Source organism: Lissotriton vulgaris, chromosome 1_1, assembly GCF_964263255.1.
Source record: "Lissotriton vulgaris chromosome 1_1, aLisVul1.2, whole genome shotgun sequence".
Taxonomy (NCBI): domain Eukaryota; kingdom Metazoa; phylum Chordata; class Amphibia; order Caudata; family Salamandridae; genus Lissotriton; species Lissotriton vulgaris.
The window spans coordinates 242222206-242244032 of record NC_141685.1 but is presented as its reverse complement, the minus strand read 5'-3'; the positions used below and the strand labels follow the sequence as shown (position 1 = coordinate 242244032).

The following is a 21827-nucleotide window of genomic DNA, read 5'->3' as shown; positions in this document are numbered from 1 at the left end:
GAACACAGAGATAGCCCCAATAACCATCTCCGACCACGCACATATTTCCCTCGCCCTCAACGGCAAACACAATGAAAGCATAACGAGAAGGTGGAGACTCAACGACGACATCCTACAGAACAGAGACAATGTAAAAGAAATAGAGGAAGCACTAAATAACTACCTGGAAGACAATGACAATGGCGAAGTGGAGAAGGACACCATCTGGGAAGCACTCAAGGCGACCTTAAGAGGCAAGTTGATAAACATCAAATCAAGAATGAACAGAAGCAGGAACAAGAAGATCTCAGAGATAGAAAAGGAAATAGAAGCACTGGAAAGAGGCCACTGCGCAAACATAACAGACAAGAACACACTCACCACGCTCACAAAAAAAAATACGAACTAAACAGGATCCTAAGCGAACGGGCTGGGTCGTGGCTAACAAAGTTCAAGTCGGTGAATCTATGCAGAGCGAACAAAGCAGGGAAACAGCTTGCATCCTACCTCAAAGGGAAGCAAAGACAGCACACAATAGCAGCAATAACAGACAAAAACAACAAATCACAAACAACAAACAAAGGCATACTGGAGGTATTCAGACAGTTCTATCAGGACCTATATTCCGAAGACAAGAACTTGAGCAAAGACGGGGGCTACTCCCTCCTCAAGGACATCAACCTACCGAAACTCAGGGAGGAGGAGAAAGCACCCTTAGAGGCGGACATAACGGAAGAGGAAATCGAAACCGCAATCAATCAGCTAAAACGGAACAAAGCCCCAGGACCAGACGGATACTCCACCATGTTCTACAAGACCTTCTGCCCAAACATCAGGAAAATACTATCGGAAGCTTATGCCGCCTGCATAAGGAAAGGGGAGATGACTAACACTATGCGAGAGGCAAACATCACAATAATACCCAAAGAAGGTAAAGACCACCAATACCCGCAAAACTACAGACCTATATCACTCATAAATGTGGACTGCAAAATTTATGCAAAGGTGCTTGCTAACAGACTTAACAGAATCCTACCCGACATCATACACAACTCACAAGTGGGCTACATCAAGCACAGGCTGTCGCAAGACAACACAAGGCTGCTGTGCCATCTGATCAACCACACAACACAGAGCAATGAACAGGCAGTCATGATAGCACTGGACGCGGAGAAGGCTTTCGACAGAGTCTCGTGGCCATTCCTCAGGAACTGCATGACAAAGTTTGGACTGGGGGAGAAGTACATAGCAATGATAATGGCCCTATACAACAAACCGAGAGCAAAAATAGTGGTCAACGGGAGCACATCTGACCCTCTCCTACTGGGAAGAGGAACCAGGCAAGGATGCCCATTGTCACCTGGTCTCTTCCTACTGGCACTTGAACCACTACTTGCAAAAATAAGAGACAATGAGGGAATAACGGGTGTCAAGATAGGAGAGAAGACAGTCAAACTCGCAGCATACGCGGACGACATCCTCATCACCACCACCAAGCCAGCAACGTCAATCACAGCACTAATGGAGGCAATAGGGGAATATGCAGAAGCATCCGGATACAAACTCAACAAGGACAAATCGGAATGCAAACCGATGAACATACACACCACCAAATTGGTACTAGGAGACTCCGGCCTAGCCTGGCAAACGAAACCACTCAAGTACCTTGGCCTACAGTTCGGAAGGGATCTAACATCAACAATACAGCACAACGAAGACTCACTGCTAAAAAAAGTCAAAGATAGACTAGAACTGTGGTCGCCCAAATACATCAGCTGGTGGGGGAGGATAGAAACGATAAAAATGATGATAACACCCGCAATAAACTACACGCTAAACATGCTACCGATCCAAATGACGGATAGCTTCCACAAAAAGCTAGACGGCATGATCAACACCTTCCTATGGAGAAATAAAAAACCACGAATTAGCCTACCCAAACTGAGACTAGCGAAGGAACTAGGCGGCCTCAACCTGGCAAACTTCAAAACCTACCAGACAGCCTGCCTAGCTAAACAAGGATTCGCATGGATCGACGAAACACAACAATACAGACCAGTCTGGCTGGAATTGGAAAGAGAGCTCCTAGGAGGCCTACACCCAACAGCGATTTTAACTGCAAACAAACACCCCCTGTGGTCCAACGTGATACTGAAGCACACCAGAGAAGCGCTGATGAGGGTAGACAGGCGAATGGCACAGAAGCTGAGAGGTACAACATGGGAATCCATCTGGTACAACACAAAAATATCATATCAAGGGGCGGCAATAAACTATGACACATGGATCAAAAAGGGGATAAGCCTTCCCAAACAAATAGAAACAAAGGGGAAGCAGCTAACCTTCTCAAACCTACAACAACTACACAACCTTCCCAACAAAGAGCTATACACATTTCTGAAAATAAGGACTGCCATAACCAGAGCAAACTTAACCCGAGAAGAACCGGGCATAGTTAAGTACGTGCTAATGCTGAACTCGGCGGGACACCAAACCGCCAAAATCTACAAACTGCTCGCCCCGACGACCCAATCTCTAAACAAGAAGACAACAAACTCATGGGCAACACTCCTAGGCAGACAGCTAAACGAAAAGGAACAGGCGCAAATGTGGGCCTCAGCTACAAAAAGCAAAATCACCCCGCAACTAGCACAAACAAAATACTGGCTACTCCACAGAGCCTACTGGACCCCATCCAGGCTCCATAAAAGCGGCATAGCAGAATCAGGCGACTGCTGGAACTGCCAGAAAGAAGAGGGCACACTTGAACACCTCATCTTTGGGTGCGTCAAAGTCAAGAAGTTCTGGGCCCAGATAAACGCCTTCATAAAGGACATGTTTAATACAAACTTAATGGTGAACTATGTGACACTGGCGACAGGGCACGTAACAGCGAACCTGAACAGCAAGGAAGAAAGAGACCTTCTAGACCTGCTCCTGACAGCAGCCCTGAAGATAATCTTAACAAACTGGAAGGACACGGGGAAAGCAAACTTCAAAACATGGATCAAGTGGGTCACCTTCCTAAGAGGAGCAGACAATATCACGGGCAACCTCTCGAAAGAACACAAGCCCCAAGAGCGCATGTGGGAACAACTCGATGAACATTTAAAGAAGCCTAACTGATCCCCCCCCCCTTTTTTCTTCTTCTCCTTTCGTCTCTCTCTTTTCTTTTGCTCTTCAGCACTGTTGTAAGACTGCCAATGTATATGCCACTTTATTTTTCAATAAAAAATATTTGAAATCAAAAAAAAAAAAAAAACAACCATGTCTGCGACATAATCCCAGGTGTTTCCTGCCACAAGAAGCCTATTTGTGTGAAACGTATTCACTAGCGGCCACTGGAGGGCACTCCTCCCATACTGCACATTTTAAGAACGGGAGAAGGTTTTCCTCTTCCGTGTCACTAGCGGGGGAGACAGCGCCAGTAGTAGATGATGACATCACTTCCGACCCACTCTGTGAGGAAGGACCCCTGTTTGTCTGTGCAATTATCTTCATCTAGACTCCCCTCCACCTCCCTCCCCGCCGCCTGAAGGCCCCAAAGGTGCACCCGAATCTCCACCGGAGGAGGAGAGAGTCTGGAAATGTCAGAACAGGTTTGTTCTGGGGGAGGGGGTGTGGAGGGGGTGGGTGTCTTTCGCTCCGGCCCTGGAGTGGTTATTATTTGTGTTGAAGAGGTGATCTTTGTGCACTATGTCTTACTGCACTATGTCCCCATAGAGTATGTGCGACTGCACTGCATGTTACTGCACTTTGAGAACTGTGTGCACACAGCACTGCTGTTTACTACACTAGGAGAAATGTGTGCACACAGCACTGCATCATTGCACTGAGAGAAATCTGTGCATGCTGCCTGCATCTTACTGCTCTATTAGGAATCTGCACACTACACTGCATCGTACTGCACTGAAAAGAAGCTGTGCATGCTGCACTGCTTATTACCACTACGAGTAATCTATGCACCGGATGGCATCTTACTGCCTTGTGAGAAATGTGTGCACTACTTTCTACTAATCTCTGTGAACCGTCTTTCAGAGAAAATCTGTGTATTGCATTAGTTTTTCCTACTCTGTGATGGCTGTTGACAGGAAAGCAAATGTGTGCACACTGGACTGTTTTCTACTACATTATGAGCAGGATTTAAAATAAAAGATGAAATCTGTGTAGACTCCTCTCTACCTTTGACTATTCTGCCAAGGGTGCTAAGAGCACATCTGTAGTCTACAAACTGAATCACTTTTTACAACACTTCGGGGGGCTGTTAAAAAAGAGTAAATCTGGCTGCACTGCTCTTTACTCTTCACTTTGAAAGATCCATCCATACTGCACAGCTTTTTACTACATTATGTGACTATGTGTGGCATGTTCATAAGAGATGAAGAGATGAGCTGTGCACATTGCATTGTTCTTTGCTACATAACGAGAGGTGTTTGCGAAAGAGGAAATCTGTCTGCTGCACAATTTTTTTTAAGCGGTGTTTACATCTACAGGAGTAAATCTATTTTACAACAGAATGAGGGGTGGTTAGATATTAGTTAATCTTCATACTCTGCACTGCTGATTATTTCATTACGAGAAGCATTTACAGAAGAGGAAATGTGCACTTTGCTACTTTTTAACTGAACTAGAAGCATCGTTTAAAGCTGTAGGAGGAAATCTATTCTACAACAAAATGAGGGGTGTATACAAAAGAGTAAATCTGTACACTCTACACTGCTGTTCACTGACACTATGAGGTGACTTTACAGAGAGAATCTGTATACACTGCTCTGCTTTTTAGGTCTCGTAGTGAAACACAGCGCGTCAGCGCTGTGTCTCGCTAGAGATCTATTGTTGGCGACTGTGCTTCCCAGGAGACAGTGCCGGCCGCGCGCATCGCCTTGGAGGCGATTTGAAACTGGAGCGCGCGCTGTGGCCAGGCGCGTCTCCTGGGAAGCTCAAGCACCACACACGCATGCGCATACACACAGACACACACACAAGCACCCATGCACGCCCGCACATACATACATACAGAGACACCCCCCCTCACACATACACACACGCGCGCACACACACACAAGTGCACCGAGGCCCCCCCTCCCCCGCCGTCACCGTCGCACACATACATACACACACGAGCATACACACACACACGTGCACCAAGTTCCCCCAGCCTTTTGGAACTTACCTGGCCAATGTCGGGGACTCTGCTGTCAGCACGCGGCGCCCAACCTCCTGCTAGCGCGGCCCCGGGGCTCTACACCGCTCACAGGAGCCGCGAGACGCATGGACTCCGCCTGCCTCCTCTTCCGGTCTGGACGTGGCTCCGCCCCCGTCACAGGCGACCGTGCCTGACTTTCGGGGCGGCCGCGGCGGGATTCCGGGGGCATTGATTGGTTTCAAACATTATTAAAACTAATGCTCTTCAAATAAACCGCACAATTAAATTGCGATGTTCAGGGTGGTTATAGTCCGCTAGATTGGACACAGTTCTGAGCTACATAAGGACAGGACGGTTATTCTTTTCTTTAGAATTTGATTCCACGATGCTTAGCCTTCCATCGACTAACACGTTCTTTCTCGTGTAGTATTTTTTCTATCCACCCTTCGGGGCTATGGTTAATTGAAGTATAGCACCGTAGTAAACTGCCAGCTGTATTGTTTAGAAGCACCCACACCTTGCGTGCCCGATTCCTGGTGCTCAGATGATGTCATCGCCCATGGGGAACAATAGCATACATCTGTTTGACTACACTCTTTAATTAGATGCTTAATGGTGGCTATTATGACGGGAAGAAATTTGCAATACTGGTCTCGTGAGTGTTATTTATTTATTTTGACACCACTTTATTGTCTTTATTGTACACAAGAGAGTTAAATCTCCTGTTAAAGGCCTACCACGTCTTTTTGTATTACACACGTCTGACACGTGGCTCACTCAGCCTCCTGCCGTTTCTCGCCATCTGTAAGTGAGATGACCAGCTTGACACCCGTCCACAAGGTTCTGCTTTACATTTGATTTCCTTAGACTTTTGCCATCCTTTCATCTAGAATCAGATTTCCAAATAAAAGCAAGTATTGGCAAAGCCAATGGGGCTGGATATTATGCGCTAATGGGTTATATGTAAGTTGCCACCTGACCCTTTGTCTTAATTATGACTGTAAGCCAGTCGTTGATTTTGCAACAACAACAATGAGCAGGGTGAGATTTGCAGTCCAATTGCTAAAATGAAACAAGCATTTGCAATGCAATAGGTCTCACATTTGCGAGAGTTGAACGTATTGGCACTGTAAATGACAATGCCTTTTATTTACGTTTTAAAAACCAACATATAAATAAAAGGCATTGCCATTTACAATGTCAGTGGCTCTAACTCTAACAACTGCGAGACCTATTGCATTGCAAATGCTTGTTCCTGTATTGTAACGGGCAGTAAAAGGAGGAAATCTCGGTACAGTGCATTGCTCTTTATTACATTATCAGGGAGATTTACAGAAGAAAACTGTGCTCACTGCACTGCCTTTTTACAACACAGGGAGGGTTTTTTACGAAAGAGGAAATCAGTGCACAAAGCCCTGTTTTTACTACATTATAAGGGGGGCTTATTGATCTGTAAGGTGCACTGATGTTTACTCACACTTAGAGAAGTGTTTATAGTAGAGAGTATCTACAAAGGGCATTTACGGAGGAATCCTTAATGAACTGCACCAATTATTACTAACACTGTGAGAGGTCTTAATTGAACAGGAATCTGTGCATATTGCACTGCATTTTTCTCACAAAGTAGTGCTAACAGAAGACAACATTTCTACTCAGCACTACTTTTTATTGTGCTTCAGTTTGAGGAGGCATTTGCAGTAGAAGTCATCTTTCCATCTAGTGCTGCTTTTTACTGTGACAGTGGAAGAGAGGTTAGGACATGGATAATCTCAGTTAGATATTGATTTGTTCCGCTATCCAATCTTTCTGTTACACAGACATACATCTCTCTGTTACCAAACTTCTAGCTTCTGTAGATTTACTTTGTATATTTCCCTTTTATAAACCCTAGGCTTGTTCTCTATAATCCAACTAAATGTTTCCAGAACCACAGGTGCTGCTTGCTTCAATCAGTGTCACACTGATCCTCGTTTATCTAGCTAATGTATGAGAGGAATAGGAAATTGTATTAGTCCCTACATGAGGGTGCGTCCTTGTAAATGTGGCCTGCTTCCCAAAGCAACCCCTGGTAGCTTCTCCGAGGAACCCTCTTGTTTAATAGATTTCTGGCATAGGGTGTGGAATAGACATTTAGCCTTCTGTAGCCTATTTCATCCCATTTGCCGTCACATCTGAGCAGAAAGCCTGACAGAGATGAACCAAAAATATCCTATATTCTTGTTGACAACTGCTCCAAATTACACAAAAAAGCTGCCTTGTCGATTGGAGACTGGTTTGAAAGGCAATTTCAAAATATGTATTCTGGTTTAGCTTATTGTAGAATCCTGCCTGTTTCACAGAGGTGATTGCGGCGGACGAATGTGTGACAGACATCTTTTCACAGAAGAGCTCAGATCTGGAATTTCAGTGCTTGATATCCAAAGAACCCATTTGGGCCCTGAGCAGTGGCATCCTTTTTTACCTGTTTATATATCTGCCCATTGAACCAGTGCCAAGTCTCACACAATGCCATCACAATAGAGTCCTTAAGACCAACAGTCTACTGGGGCAGACAACGTGTTGGCTTAAACTATGCAGATATACCATGACTTGGTGTGAATCTATTCTTTACCTTTGATATACAGAGCTAGCCTCTGCACTTTATATTACATTGTTTGCATCAGATTCTCTTAGTACCTGACCTATGTTATTGCATCGTCTGCCTCAGATTCTCCTAGTACCTGACCCCTGTTATTTTATTGCGTGCTCTGTGTTCATTATGTTACTATTCTAATAGGTGCAGATTTTCTAACGAACGTGCTACCTTTTATCCAGGATTGGACTGCCAAGTTCTGTGAAATAGATTGGTAATCTGTGGAGGGTGTGCAGTTGGTCTGTGTTGGCACGGCTGTCCAGGGGTGTAAGAAAAGAACAGAAATTTGTGAAGGGCCCTGTTTTGGGTGAGAACTACCCGACTTCACTCAACACGATATGAGGGTGTGTGTCTGGGCTGGAATCTGATAGCAAAATAGAGCACCTTGTCCAAAGAGGATAGATGTTAGCAGGGATTACTGTCTTCAGGTATGACGGATAGAGAAAGTCTATTAACCTCGAAGTTCCTGAAAAGCTTTCTGCAATGTGCTGTTACAGGCAGGACCTTTATTCTCTAGTTGCCATTTCCCAGGATCTATTCAGATACAGAGGTAGAATTGTACCTTGGAGCAGTACTTGTAGTGTCAACGTCTTGAGTCTTGTAGTAAATGGTGGATGCGATAGGGCTGTCTCAATGTCCCACAGAGCTCAGAAAATCCATATTCCCCTTCATCTCACAGCTTGAGCTCTGTGGCATGACCAGTTGAATTCCAACAAAGAAGACACCCTAGACCAGTTCTGCCTCACCTGACCTTTGAACTGACATTGAGGAAAGAAGCCCATCCCATGAAGAAAGATCTGCACAAGGCACAGCTTACAGAAGTCCTGCCTGGAAGGGAGATTTGCACAAGGCACAGCTAACAAGTCCTTCATGGTGGTGGCCTTAAAGAGGTGAGAGACCCACAAACCACAAGATCATTTAAGCCCAGAAAACCACACTGGACACAGGGTACACCAAGGGACCAATTTGGATTTCAGCGAATGGTTTATTCCGTCACAGAAGTGACAGACATCCTGTCCGCCTTATTTAAAGTGCATGATGTCCTTGTGAAAAGGCAGTCAGGACACATGTCTTGTTTTGAGGCAATAACTTGTCCAGCCAACTCTAAACCAGGACCTTTGTCTGCAACAAGAGTTGTAGAAGCAGCTAGAACCATGGCCACCAATACCACACACCCCCACTCACCTGGCTCTTTCCGCGTGTCACTCTCCCTCCGCAGCAGGTCAGTCTCGGCATCGGCATCAGGCTCCATGTCTTCTCCGGCGATCCTCCCCTGCTTACGTGCACGCTCACGGCGGCGTCTCGAGCTCTCCAACCTCGTGCACTACTCACGCCTGAACCTGGGGAACGGGATCGTTTTTGCGGTGTCTCGCGCTGGTGTGCGTGCAGCAGTTCGTTTCATTCTTGTTTTAGTTAGGTGATGTGGCTGACTTTAGTGTTTTTTTGTTCTCGGCCTCCGCATCTACTAAAAAAATGATATTAGTCCCACTGGCGTAGCTAGGGGGGGGCGGGTGGGGCGGTCTGCCCCAGGCGGCACCATTCTTGAGGCGGCCGTGGCCGCGCGGCACTGGATGCCCGTTTTGCGGCCGCGGCTGTCTTTATTATTTATTTGGAAGTGGGCAGTGGCCGGCCGGTTTCACAGTGTGTGTCCCCCAAATAAAATAAAATATTAAGGCGGCGGCGGCATCACCGGGCTTCCAGTGCCGCCCAGTCACAGAGGTGGCAGTCAATGAGTGTGGCCACTGAGTGCAGTGCAAAATTAGTGCAGGGCGTGCGCCTAAGTCCCGCCGCCGTGTTAGTATACCCTGCTCCTGCCTCGCCTCGCTCCGACCGTTGTTGGCGCCCCCACCCCCTCGCCCAGGGCCGTCAATCAGTTGAAGCGTGCCGTGCGGGGTCTGCACGAGGGCTACCAATGACGTCCCTGTATGGGAGATTCAGGCCAGCCCTCGCCGAGTCACGAGCAGAAGAACGTAACAAAGATGATGCGTTACGCGCTCACTGCTACGCTCTCGTTGTCAGTGGTAGTGTGTGACTCGTGTGCAGCCTGCAGGTGTCGGTTTAAGTAATTCTGGCCTGGGGGCGCAGGCGGGCACTGGGCAGTGCAGCGCTTTATTCAGGCAAAGAGTGACATTGATTGGCAGCTAGAGACAGACGACTGAAGAGGTGAGTGAGAGTCAGACATCTAGAGATTATTATCGTTCATCTGCAATGGCATTGGTATTGGTTGTATTTCAAGCTTGGATCGGATGCATTGCTTGCTCTTAAGCGACCTTACAGGTGCAAATGTTAAAAATTCCCGCATGACATGACTGTAATACGGCCCCACCAGTCCCTCTCACTCGTGAAGCTTCTACACAGACAGTGCTTAACATGTAAAAAACGAAGTACCAGGGCCGTAGTCAGGTGGCCATAGCAGCCAGCATTGCCCATTACCCTTGCCAGCCAGCGCTGCTAATGACTGTACCAGCACTACCACTATCCATCTCACGCCTAAATATCTGCAGCAAAGACTATTCCAGGCCACTAAAAGCTACAGGAATGCCTCAGGCAGCAGGTATTTGTAATTTGTAATTAATATTACATTATTAAATAACTGTTGTTGTGCTCATTTCAAAAGTAACAAACAGCACCCCCATGTGTCTGACTGCCATAAGAGCCGGTGTTGACTTTTGAGGGCAGGTGCTGAGCACCGGAAACCTCTAGCACAAATTAAGCACCACTTTTACACCTCTGGGAGCAACGTCTGTGGTACATCTTTTAAGCTGCAGGACTCTACACTGTACCGGGTGCACGTTTATGTTGGTGTGATCCATCTTTACTGTGGGCCTATTTGAGTGCTGGTATTTCATGTAGATGGGCAGGCTAAGGTAGGCACGACTCGAGACAGGCTCGAGACTTTGAGTATGGAGATTTTGGCCAGCCCTCGCGAGTCAAGGGCAGAAGAACGTAGCAGTGATGACGCGTTACTCGTTCACTGATACGCTCTCGTCGTGGTTGTGTGACTTGTGTCTGAGGGTAGTTTAATTAATTCTGGCCTGGGGGTGGCGGGCACTGGGCAGTGCTTTATTCAGGCAGAGCAGAGAGTGGCATTGGCAGCTAGAGACAGACTAGACTAATTGAAGAGGTGAGTCATGTATGTGCATGTAACTTGCATGATCGAGGTAACTATTAGCAGCATACTACGTGTCTCTCGGACATTTTTCAAGCGCCACAAGCGCTAGCTACGCCCCTGATTAGTCCGGTTGAGCTTATTATTGTTGGCGTCCGACAAGCTGGGGGGTAGAAATGCGTTACAGGGAAGAAATTTGCTTGCTTTATTACCTGAAGCAATGGCTAGTCGTTTCTGAGATCACTGAGCCTAAGTAAACAATTTTTTTTGTATCAGCATGACAGCTGGTAACAAAAATAAAAACATTATTGCATAATAAAGTTGTTCAGAGCGCCTTTAAAACTCGCAGATCTTTGTCTATTCTCTTGCATCCACTGCCTTTATGGATTTCCATCATACAACTTGTCACGTATTCTCTGGGCATCGTGCACGACTAAATCCATTTTGCTACAAGCATTTACATACATGTTTACATATTTCCAGTCTAAAAGTCATAGAGATTAAAATCTTCAGATGCTAGTACTAGAGTAAACACAGAATTTAGGGTGTTTTTAAATTTGAGGCTGCAAACGCATTACGTGCTAAAAAAACAGAATGTCATGTTGTTAGACAAAAATCAATCCTAAAATTATTCCAATTTCTGTGCGGCTGCCGGTGACCGCTCAGCGTGAAAGGAATCCACTGTGCCAGCGATCTGATGTAATTCGCTGGTTACAGGTTTGACTCCCAACAGGCCAATCTGGAGTTTATTTTAACACTCCCAGTAATGTTCAAGAGGGGGGTCGGGAGAGGGTGGGGGTAATGGCAACACATTTACAGGTGAAGTTTAACCTTCCTGCGCAATACAAATCTTTCTAAAAATTATCAGGCGCTGTGACGGTAATGCTGCACGAATGAATCGCTCTGACTTCAAAGAAATGACAATCGCGTCTCCAGCTGGACTCTTTTTTCAATAGTAGGTAATTATTTCTGCCGATTATTGCTCAAAATCTTTGTACAGGTTTAAAATACTGGGGGAATGACTCGGGTGATAATACTGGACAGAGAATTCTTGAGAAATGTTAAAGCAGATTCGTGGCCTTCCACCTTCTGAGATCTCTAAACTTCATATGGTGGACATGGGAAACAATAACATCAGGAAGTGCCAAGACACACTTGAGCAACGGTGTACAGGTCACAACAGGTCAATGTTACTGCTGTTCTACACAAACTCACAATTTGGTTTCATGATGATAGCTCATCCAACTCTGGAGCGTTGCCAGCAGCATCTTTTTAACGGCACTCAAACGTATAGGCCCCAGAACTGCCAACATAACAAATAAAACAAGGATTTGCAATGCAATAGGTCTCACAATTAGGCGAGTTTGAGCTATTGGCATTCTAAAAAACAATGCCTTCTTATTTTGTTTTGCTTTTTAAAAACCTAAATAAAAGGCATTGTTATTTACAATGCCAATAGCTTAAACTCTCATAAATGCGAGACCTATTGCATTGCAACAGGTCTCGCATTTACCCGAGTTTGAGCTATTGGCCTTGTAAATAACAATGCCTTTTATTTATGTTTTTGTTTTTGAAACATAAATGAAACGCATTGTCATTTACAATGCTAATAGGTTAAACTTGTCTCATATAGAAATCATTGTTTTCACGTTAGAGCAAGAGAAGTGAACTAGAATTACAGTCCCCAGAATGCACAGTAAAATCCAGGACTAAAGCACTGCGTTCTTGGTGACATGTAGTTTCCTGCTGATCTTCTCAGGCTGCCTCTACAGCACGCCACTTCGCTCTCTAAGCTCATGTTCACATTAGCTGTTCACAACTCAGGAACGCACCCTTTTTCTGCTTTCGAGTAAGGGCAGACTTGTGTTTTAGGCTGTGTGAAAAGTAAGCAAAGACCCTCGAAGAGCATCTGCGCTCGCTGCTGAAAAATGAGGCGACACACTACTTTAGTACACTGCGCCCACACACTACTTTAGGCCACACACACTGCGCCCACACACTAATTTAGGCCACAAACACTATGCCCACACACTACTTTATGCCACACACACTGCGCCCACACACTACTTTAGGCCACACACACTGCGCTCACACACTACTTTAGGCCACGCACACTGCGCCGACACACTACTTTAGGCCACTCACACTGTGCCCACACTACTTTAGGCCACACACACTGCGCCCACACACTACTTTATGCCACACACACTGCGCCCCACACTACTTTAGGCCACACACACTGTGCCCACACCCTACTTTAGGCCACACACACTGCAGCCACACACTACTTTAGGCCACACACCCTGCGCCCACACAATGCAGCCACACACACTGCGCCCACCCACTACTTTAGGCCACTCACACTGCGCCCACACACTACTTTAGGCCACGCACAATGTGCCCACACACTACCTTAGGCCACACACACTGCGCCTACACACTACTTTAGGCCACACACACTGCGCCTACACACTACTTTAGGCCATGCACACTGCGCCCACACACTACTTTGGGCACACACACTGTGCCCACACACTACTTTAGGCCACACACTCTGCCCCCTCACACACTTTGCACCCTCACACACTCTGCACCCTCAATGCAACATACACTCCAACTACCACTCAGTGCCACATAATTGCATGCCTCGTAATTACACTGCGCTCAATGCAACATACACTCCAAATACCACTCAGTGCCACATAATTGCACACCAAATAATAACTCTATCCATCTATCTAGCACCCTCACTCTATCTATCGCCCTCACTCTATCTATACCCTCACTCTATCAATCTATTGCCCCTCACTATCAATCTATCTTATCTATCGCCCTCACTCTATCTATCGCTCTCCCTTTATCGCCCTCTATCTATCAATCGATCACCTTCACTCTATCGCCCTCACTCTATCTGTCTATCTATCGCACTCACTCTATCTATCGCCCTCACTCTATCTGTCTGTCTATCGCCCTCACTCTATCTATCTATCACCCTCACTTTATCTATCACCCTCCCTCTATCTATCACCCTCCCTCTATCTATCTCCCTCACTCTATCTATTGCCCTCTACCTATCACCCTCCCTCTATCTATCGCCCTCATTCTATCTATCGCCCTCTATCTATCACCCTCCACCTATCACGCTGCCTCTATCTATCGCCCTCACTCTATCTATCGCCAGCCCTCTATCTATCGCCCGCACTCTATTTATCGCCCTCATTCTATTTATCGCACTCACTCTATCTATCTATCTATCTATCGCATCAACTCAGCATCACTCAGGGGCACCACAGCATCACTCAGGGGCACCCCAGCATCACTTAGGGGCACCACAGCATCACTATGCGCTACCACAGCATCAATCTGTGCAACCATTCAACAACAACTGGTTCAAATATGTTCTATCAATGTTTCAAGCTTTATTACAAATGTCACAAAAAAATGTTAATTTTTCACTTCTTTTCTTGGATTTTCGTCATAATAAAATACACTGAACATAATCTTTACAAAAGGTATTTACAAAAGTTTACATTATTGCCATTATAAATTACACTAACTTTTATTTAAGTATTAATTATTTAAAAAAAATAAAAACCATTGTTATTTGTAATATCAATACATCTAAGTCACGTAAATACAACACATATTGCACTACAAATGCTATAGGTGTCACATTTGCCAAAGTTATAACTATTGGCATTGTAAATGACAAAGCTATTAATTTCGCTATTTTCAAAACCAACCCATAAATACAAATATTGTCATTTACAATACCAATAGCTCAAACTTTCCTAATGCGAGACCTATTGCATTGCAAATGCTTGTTAACTAAGTTTCTCTGTGAACACTAGTAAATCACCTCCTTTTCTGAAGTTAATGCGATGTGACATGATCCACAGAACTTTTAGTTGAATATCTATGTATGTTGAAATATTCCATGCTAAGTTTCAAAGATGATAAAGGGATGTCTTTTACAATCAGTTAAACATTGTGAACTCATGTCCCATTATGTTTACATTTAGTAATTCTAAATATATTTACATCCAACAGAAAACCTTGAATGCATGAAATGATTATGAATAAAGAAGCTAATGCTGTAACTCTGTAAACATAGCAGAAACAACGAGTTCCAGTATTCAGGAAAACATCGATGCAGTTGGCGACAGATGAACCTGCACATAAACTGACAGATCCTTGAAAAAGCAGTCAATGGCAGTTCATTGGATGTAAGAGTCAGAGCTGCGCCCCTCCACACCACAAGATTAAGAAATGACATCCAGAACATTTAGACAAGAAAACTGGCAAACCACCTCCTATATAAACTGTTGTCCAACACCAGTCTTGACCATGGGATCCATATGATGCGGTTACCACAGTACTCCATTTTCTAAAGCAATAGCAGACCATCATTAAGTGGTCTAGGTGTACTGTAAACTCTTTCTGGCTAACCCTCAGCAACCAGAGAAACTGAGTGGAGCCAGACAACCTAAGGGCTACAAAAAGAAGAGTTCTGCTATCTACAATTAATGGACTGTACCAATTTGCCCAGACCAGAAGGAAGATAAATCTTTACCCTTAAGCATGCATAACTATAGTCAAGTCTAAAGGCACAATCACCTACAAAGAAACCTTATACATATTATGAGTGTGGTAAGTATTTGGTGACTATGGCACCTTATTGTTAAATCTGAACTCAAACGTGCAAAATACCACACACACACAGGGAGTGTGAGAATAACACAAGTGCTTTATCAGCCATGTTGGCCCTTCAGGGAACACAGTCTTTGGATGTAGACAAATATATACCCGACCCACAGATGCTAACCAAGGAGGAAGAGTCCTACACATGCAGCGAGAGCTTTAGTTTGTCATCACTAATAAAGCTTCATCAGCAAAAGCACACAGGAGAAAAACCATTCAAGTGCAGTGAATGTGTTAAGAGATTTAGTCGGTTATCAGAACTACAAAGACATCAGCGAACACACACAGGGGAAAAATCACACAATTGCAATGAATGTGGAAGTAGTTTTAGTGATTCCTCAAGTCTTAGGATTCATCAGCGAACACACACAGGAGAAAAACCATTTAAGTGCAGTGAATGTGCAAAGTGCTTTAGTCAGTCATCACAGCTCCAAAGCCACCAGCGAACCCACACAGGGGTAAAACCATTCAAGTGCAGTGAATGTGGAAGTAGCTTTAGGTATTCATCAAACCTGCAGAGTCATCAGCGAACACACACAGGAGAAAAGCCATTTAAGTGCAGTGAATGTGCGAAGTCCTTTAGTCGATTAGCAAACCTACAAGTACACCATCAAACACATAATGGGGAAAAACCATACAATTGCAATGAATGTGGAAGTAGTTTTAGTCGTTCCTCAACATTAAGGAATCATCAGCGAACACACACAGGGGAAAAACCATTCAAGTGCACTGAATGTCCAAAGTACTTTAGACAGGTATCGCAGCTACAAATACATCAGCGAACACACACAGGGGAAAACCCATTCAAGTGCAGTGAATGTACAAAGAGCTTTAGTCAATTTTCACACCTACAAAAACATCAGCAAACACACACCGGAGAAAAGCCCTACCATTGCAGTGAATGTGCAAAGTGCTTTAGTCAGTCATCACAGCTCCAAAGCCACCAGCGAACCCACACAGGGGTAAAACCATTCAAGTGCAGTGAATGTGGAAGTAGCTTTAGGTATTCATCAAACCTGCAGAGTCATCAGCGAACACACACAGGAGAAAAGCCATTTAAGTGCAGTGAGTGTGTGAAGACCTTTAGTCGATTAGCAAACCTACAAGTACATCATCAAACACATAATGGGGAAAAACCATACAATTGCAATGAATGTGGAAGTAGTTTTAGTCGTTCCTCAACATTAAGGAATCATCAGCGAACACACACAGGGGAAAAACCATTCAAGTGCACTGAATGTCCAAAGTACTTTAGACAGGTATCGCAGCTACAAATACATCAGCGAACACACACAGGGGAAAAACCATTCAAGTGCAGTGAATGTACAAAGAGCTTTAGTCAATTTTCACACCTACAAAAACATCAGCAAACACACACCGGAGAAAAGCCCTACCATTGCAGTGAATGTGGCAGCGCTTTTATTGACTCATCATCATTAAGGATTCATCAGCGAACACACACAGGGGAAAAGCCATTCAAGTGCAGTGAATGTATGAAGAGCTTTAGTCACTTATCAAACCTACAAAGACATCAGCAAACACACACGGGGGAAAAACCATATTATTGCAGTGAATGTGGCAGTGCTTTTATTGACTCTTCATCATTAAGGATTCATCAGCGAGCACACACAGGGGAAAAACCGTTCAAGTGTAGTGAATGTATGAAGAGCTTTATTCACTCAGGACACCTAAAAGTGCATCAGCGAACACACACACGAGAAAAGCCATTTAGATGCAGTGAATGTGTGAAGAGCTTTAGTCACTTATCAGCCCTAAAGAAACATCAGCGCAAACACACTGGGGTAAACCCCTACCATTGTTGTGAATGTGACAGTAGTTTTAGTGACTGTTCAGCATTAAGAAATCATCAGCGAACGCACACAGGAGAAAAAGATTCAATTGCACTGAATGTGTGAAGAGCATTAGTCACTTATCAGGCGAACAAAGACATCAAGAAATACACACAAGGGGCAAAAACATTAAGGTGCAGTGAATGTGTGAAGAGGTTTTGTTGATTTATCAAATCCAGAAAGAAATCAGTGAATGCACACAGGGGTTAACCCATACCATTACAATGAATGTGCAGGTAGGTTTAGTGACTTGTCAACATTAATGATTCATCAGCGATCACACAGGAAAAGCCTTTCAGGTGCAGTAAATGTGTGAATTTCTTTTATCAGTTATTAAACCTATGGATACATCAGCGAATAAACACAGAGGAAAAACTATATATTTGCAATCAAATCATCAGTGAACACACAGGGGGAATACATAGACGTACACTGAAAGTGTGAAGAGCTTTTGCACATTTTTGATCCCTCACAGCCCTCAGCGAGCACACACCTTCATTTAACTCACACAGAAATAATCCTAGATTTGCTGCGAATCCAGACAGAACTTAAGAACATTAACAATAATATTGAACCATCTGTGGACATAGACAGGAGCAACATCTGCAGTTATTGTGACATGAAGGAGTTGCAGAAGAATATATAATTACAATTCTTTTGGACATTCAAATACCAAATGATAGAAGGCCCAAAGCGCATCCTCCCTATAATTAACACTGCTACTTTAGCAATTCATTTAAATGCGTTCTTGATCAGCTCCCACAATATGGCTTATGGATATCCGAGTCCCACAAGTAAGTTCTTTGTTCTTAAACATGGTATCTCACCTGGTTGGAGAATACTGTTTGGCCTCAAATAGAAATAATAACATACATACAGCTTTGACTTACATCTTTTAGATTTATTCATCCAAGAACTCAATAGGATTGTTTTCCCTTCCCCCTCAGGAGGGCAGGTAATTACTTCAGTTGTAATATATATATTCACATCTTGTCAGAGGGTTTGAGGTTCACCTTTTTGGTAAACTATCGTATTACCCCTTTTTTCCTGTAGAAATTCCAGTCAACTCCCTGAAGAGATTCCCTTAAACGAATCAGGGTTTCGAATTGCGTCGGCAGGCATCACACACTACGGGCAACTTTGAAATTGATTTATTTTGCCTCTGTAGAAAACTATTCAAAACTATTGTTCTACTTATCACAACTGTGTTTTCCCCTGTGACTAGAAGCACTTTGATTTGTAGAAAAATGTGTGTCCAGTGCTGCTATTGTTGTGTAATCATGACTGGTTTTCCGTATAAATGTTCAAACTGATTTTCTTTGCTCACAACTTATTCTTTTTCTTAACTACGCTGTTTATTTACGTGCTTATGTTATGTCTGAATGTTTTTATGATGTATACCAATTGTTTTATGTATCACCGTGTTGTTTATGCGTGAAAATAACAAATACATGAAATTATATGGTGAATCGATATCTTGGGTCCAGTTAATTTGGCTAATGGACCTGAGTCTGTTAAATAAATTTAACAGATCTTGAATCGTGCCGGCTGGGCCTTTTTCTCTTTTCAAATACCAATAAACAGGGCACAGGTTCTAAGGAAAATAGTGAGGGGCCAGTTTTCACATGCAAATCACAATCACATCAAATGTAGTGATGGCAGGCCCCTATAATAATTCTCACTTAAATGGTCAACTGCCAATTTTATATAAAAATAATAAGAAACATAAAATAACATTAAACATTTTTTTTATTTTATGTTTTATACCTGGTGTTTTTCTCCCTATCAATTTGTAACTAATCTTGGAAATTGTTGAAAGTGTAAATAGTTTTAAATAGATATGTGGAACTTGGAAATTACATTTTAAAACATTTTTTTGCGAATAAATAAAATGTGCTGTTAATTTGCGTTTGTTTCCTGACATTGTTCTTTATACTGCCCCAAAGTGTTTCACATTTACAATGCATAAGTAATAGAAAGGTTAATTTTGTCAAGTTCACTGTACTTTTCTTGTGCCATTCACACATATAAAGGGGACACTGCTGTGAGACGGATAGTTACAAACACGCAGAGGCCAGTGTTTACAGATGCAAGAAACTGCAGTGCTGGGGCACAAAGTAATACATCTTACACATGCTTAATGACAAAGTGGAACTGAGTCCCTTTTCTGAAAAATAGTGGGGGGTACCCTATTAAACTGGGTCTACCCCCGACTTGTGCCATGCTGATAAATCAATAGTGAATTTGAGTAATGTAGAGACATTGAATTGAGAGAAAGAGAGAGAGATGCAGGATATATTACGGAAGAAAAAAAGTATAAAAGAGACCTGAGACAAGGAGGAAGTAGCAAGGAAGAGAAACGAGAAGGAGCACTGTGGGAGGAATTGTAGTTAAAGGCAGAGAGATGGTAAAATAAGCAGTAGACTTGTTAATAACCTGCCTTTTGTTAACATTAACCAGTGCTTTCTTTGTGACCGTGATGGGGCCTAACTTTTTGATGAGAGGACCGCAGTCGACACTACTGAGTATCGGGGTGCTGAATACCAGCACTGCATAGTCTTGAGTCCACCTGATGCCTCTTTAATCTACCACCAGACACACTCTGCTCCTTTATCTCACCCTAGCAGTTTTCTGCTTCCACCTTTGTCATGTTTCCTGTGTTTTCTCAGCTTTTTCCTTACCCTACCCTGTATGTCGTTCACTGTTTTGATGTGGGGCAGAGGATAATGAGGAAAAATTAGTTCTGTTCGAACAAAAATTAGTAGGATGGGCCTTACCTGTAACCACTGGCTCAAATTAAGCACTAAGTACAACCTGTGCATTCAGGGTGTGATAATTAACGCGTGAAACCTACTAGATGAAACACATGCTACACGGGGCAAAAGCATATAGTTTTGAAATGTGTTGCAGTGACTGGGACTTGTCCGCAGCTGAGCAGAGTGGAACACAGCTCTGTCCACAGATTATAGAGTGGGACACAGCTCTGTCTACAGGTTATAGAGTGGGACACAGGTCAGTCCGCAGAGATTAGAGTGGGATACAGCTCTTGTCTACAGAGAGTAGAGTGGGACACAGCTCAGTCCGCAAAGAGTATAGTGGGACACAGCTCTGTCCGCAAAGAGTATAGTGGGACATGTCTCTGTCCTCGGAGAGTAGAGTGGGACACAGCTCTGTCCTAAAAGTGTAGAGTGGGACACAGCTTTGCCCTCAGAGAGTAGAGTGGGAAACAGCTCTGTCCGCAGAGAGTAGAGTGGGACACAGCTCTGTCTGCAGAGAGTAGAGTGCGACACAGCTCTGTCCGCAGAAAGTAGAGTGTGACACAGCTCTGTCCACAGGTTATAGAGTGGGACACAGCTCTGCCCTCAGAGAGTAGAGTGGGACACAGCGCTGTCTACAGCGAGTAGAATGGGAAACAGCTCTGTCTGCAGAGAGTAGAGTGGGGCACATCTCTGTCTGCAGAGAGTAAAGTGGAAGACCGCTCTGTCTGTAGAGAGTAAAGTGGGACATATCTCTGCCTGCATAGAGTCGAGTTGGACACAGCTCTGTCCACAGAAAGTAGAGTGGGACGCAGCTCTGTCTGCAGAGAGTAGAGTGGGACACAGCTCTGTCTGCAGAGAGTAGAGTGGGATACAGTTCTGTCCACAGAGAGTAGAGTGGGAAGCAGCCCTGTCTGCAGAGAGGAAAGTGGGGGACAGCTCTACCCGCAGAGAGCAGAGTGGGACACAGCTAAGTCTGCAGTAGAGTGGGACACAGCTCACCTGGGCCTCAGAACACAAAGACCTTTGGCTCAGCTAGAACGGCAGGTAAGAGGATGTGTTGAAACTCATTTTGCCTTGAGACGTTCTCAAGGCAAAAGGCTGTTGGTAGTATCCTAAGTCTCTCTGTCTAAGGCTTTTCTGATTATTTTTTTGTTGCCTAGCTAAGATATACTTTGGACACTTAATGTGGACGCAAGAGGGGACACTTGAGTAATTTAGGCTACACAGAACATAGGAAGTCTATCCCCGCCCTGTACCTTATGCTGGGGCCTCTTTGGCTTTAATTCATTGACAAGATATCACTTTGTGGTTATCAATCCCACTTCCTGAAGCGACCCGAAACACTTTGTGGTTATCAATCTGTAACCTTTAGGGTTGACAAGGAGGGAAGGAGCCAATAGTCATGAAGTGCGTATTCGGGTACAGTATGCAGTCAAAAACAGTCTTGATTTAGTCCGGTGCTTTGGTCTGGTCATTCTGCTCTCTTACCTGCTCTTCCGTGTAGTATAGCTCGTCCCCGGCTCAGCTCAAAAGAAAGGAAAAGGAGAGGTGGCATTTAGATAACAGATCTAAACTACTGAGGCTATGGGGCAGGGTGTGAGGGTAACTTTGTGAGGAGGGAAGTAACCATCACCATTGTCATACAAAATAA

The 21827-nt window shown here is 44.2% G+C and overlaps 1 protein-coding gene across 1 annotated transcript; it reads left to right on the top strand.

Annotated features, from left to right (window-relative positions):
• The first annotated feature begins 3432 nt into the window (after positions 1–3432).
• On the top strand, positions 3433–19318 carry LOC147745357 (uncharacterized). The gene is made up of 3 exons (XM_086952262.1): positions 3433–3578; positions 14917–17622; positions 17658–19318. Exon 2 carries the CDS (start codon positions 15624–15626, stop codon positions 17481–17483), a length of 1860 nt encoding a protein of 619 aa, XP_086808388.1. The 5' UTR covers positions 3433–3578; positions 14917–15623; the 3' UTR covers positions 17484–17622; positions 17658–19318.
• Positions 19319–21827: the final 2509 nt, after the last annotated feature.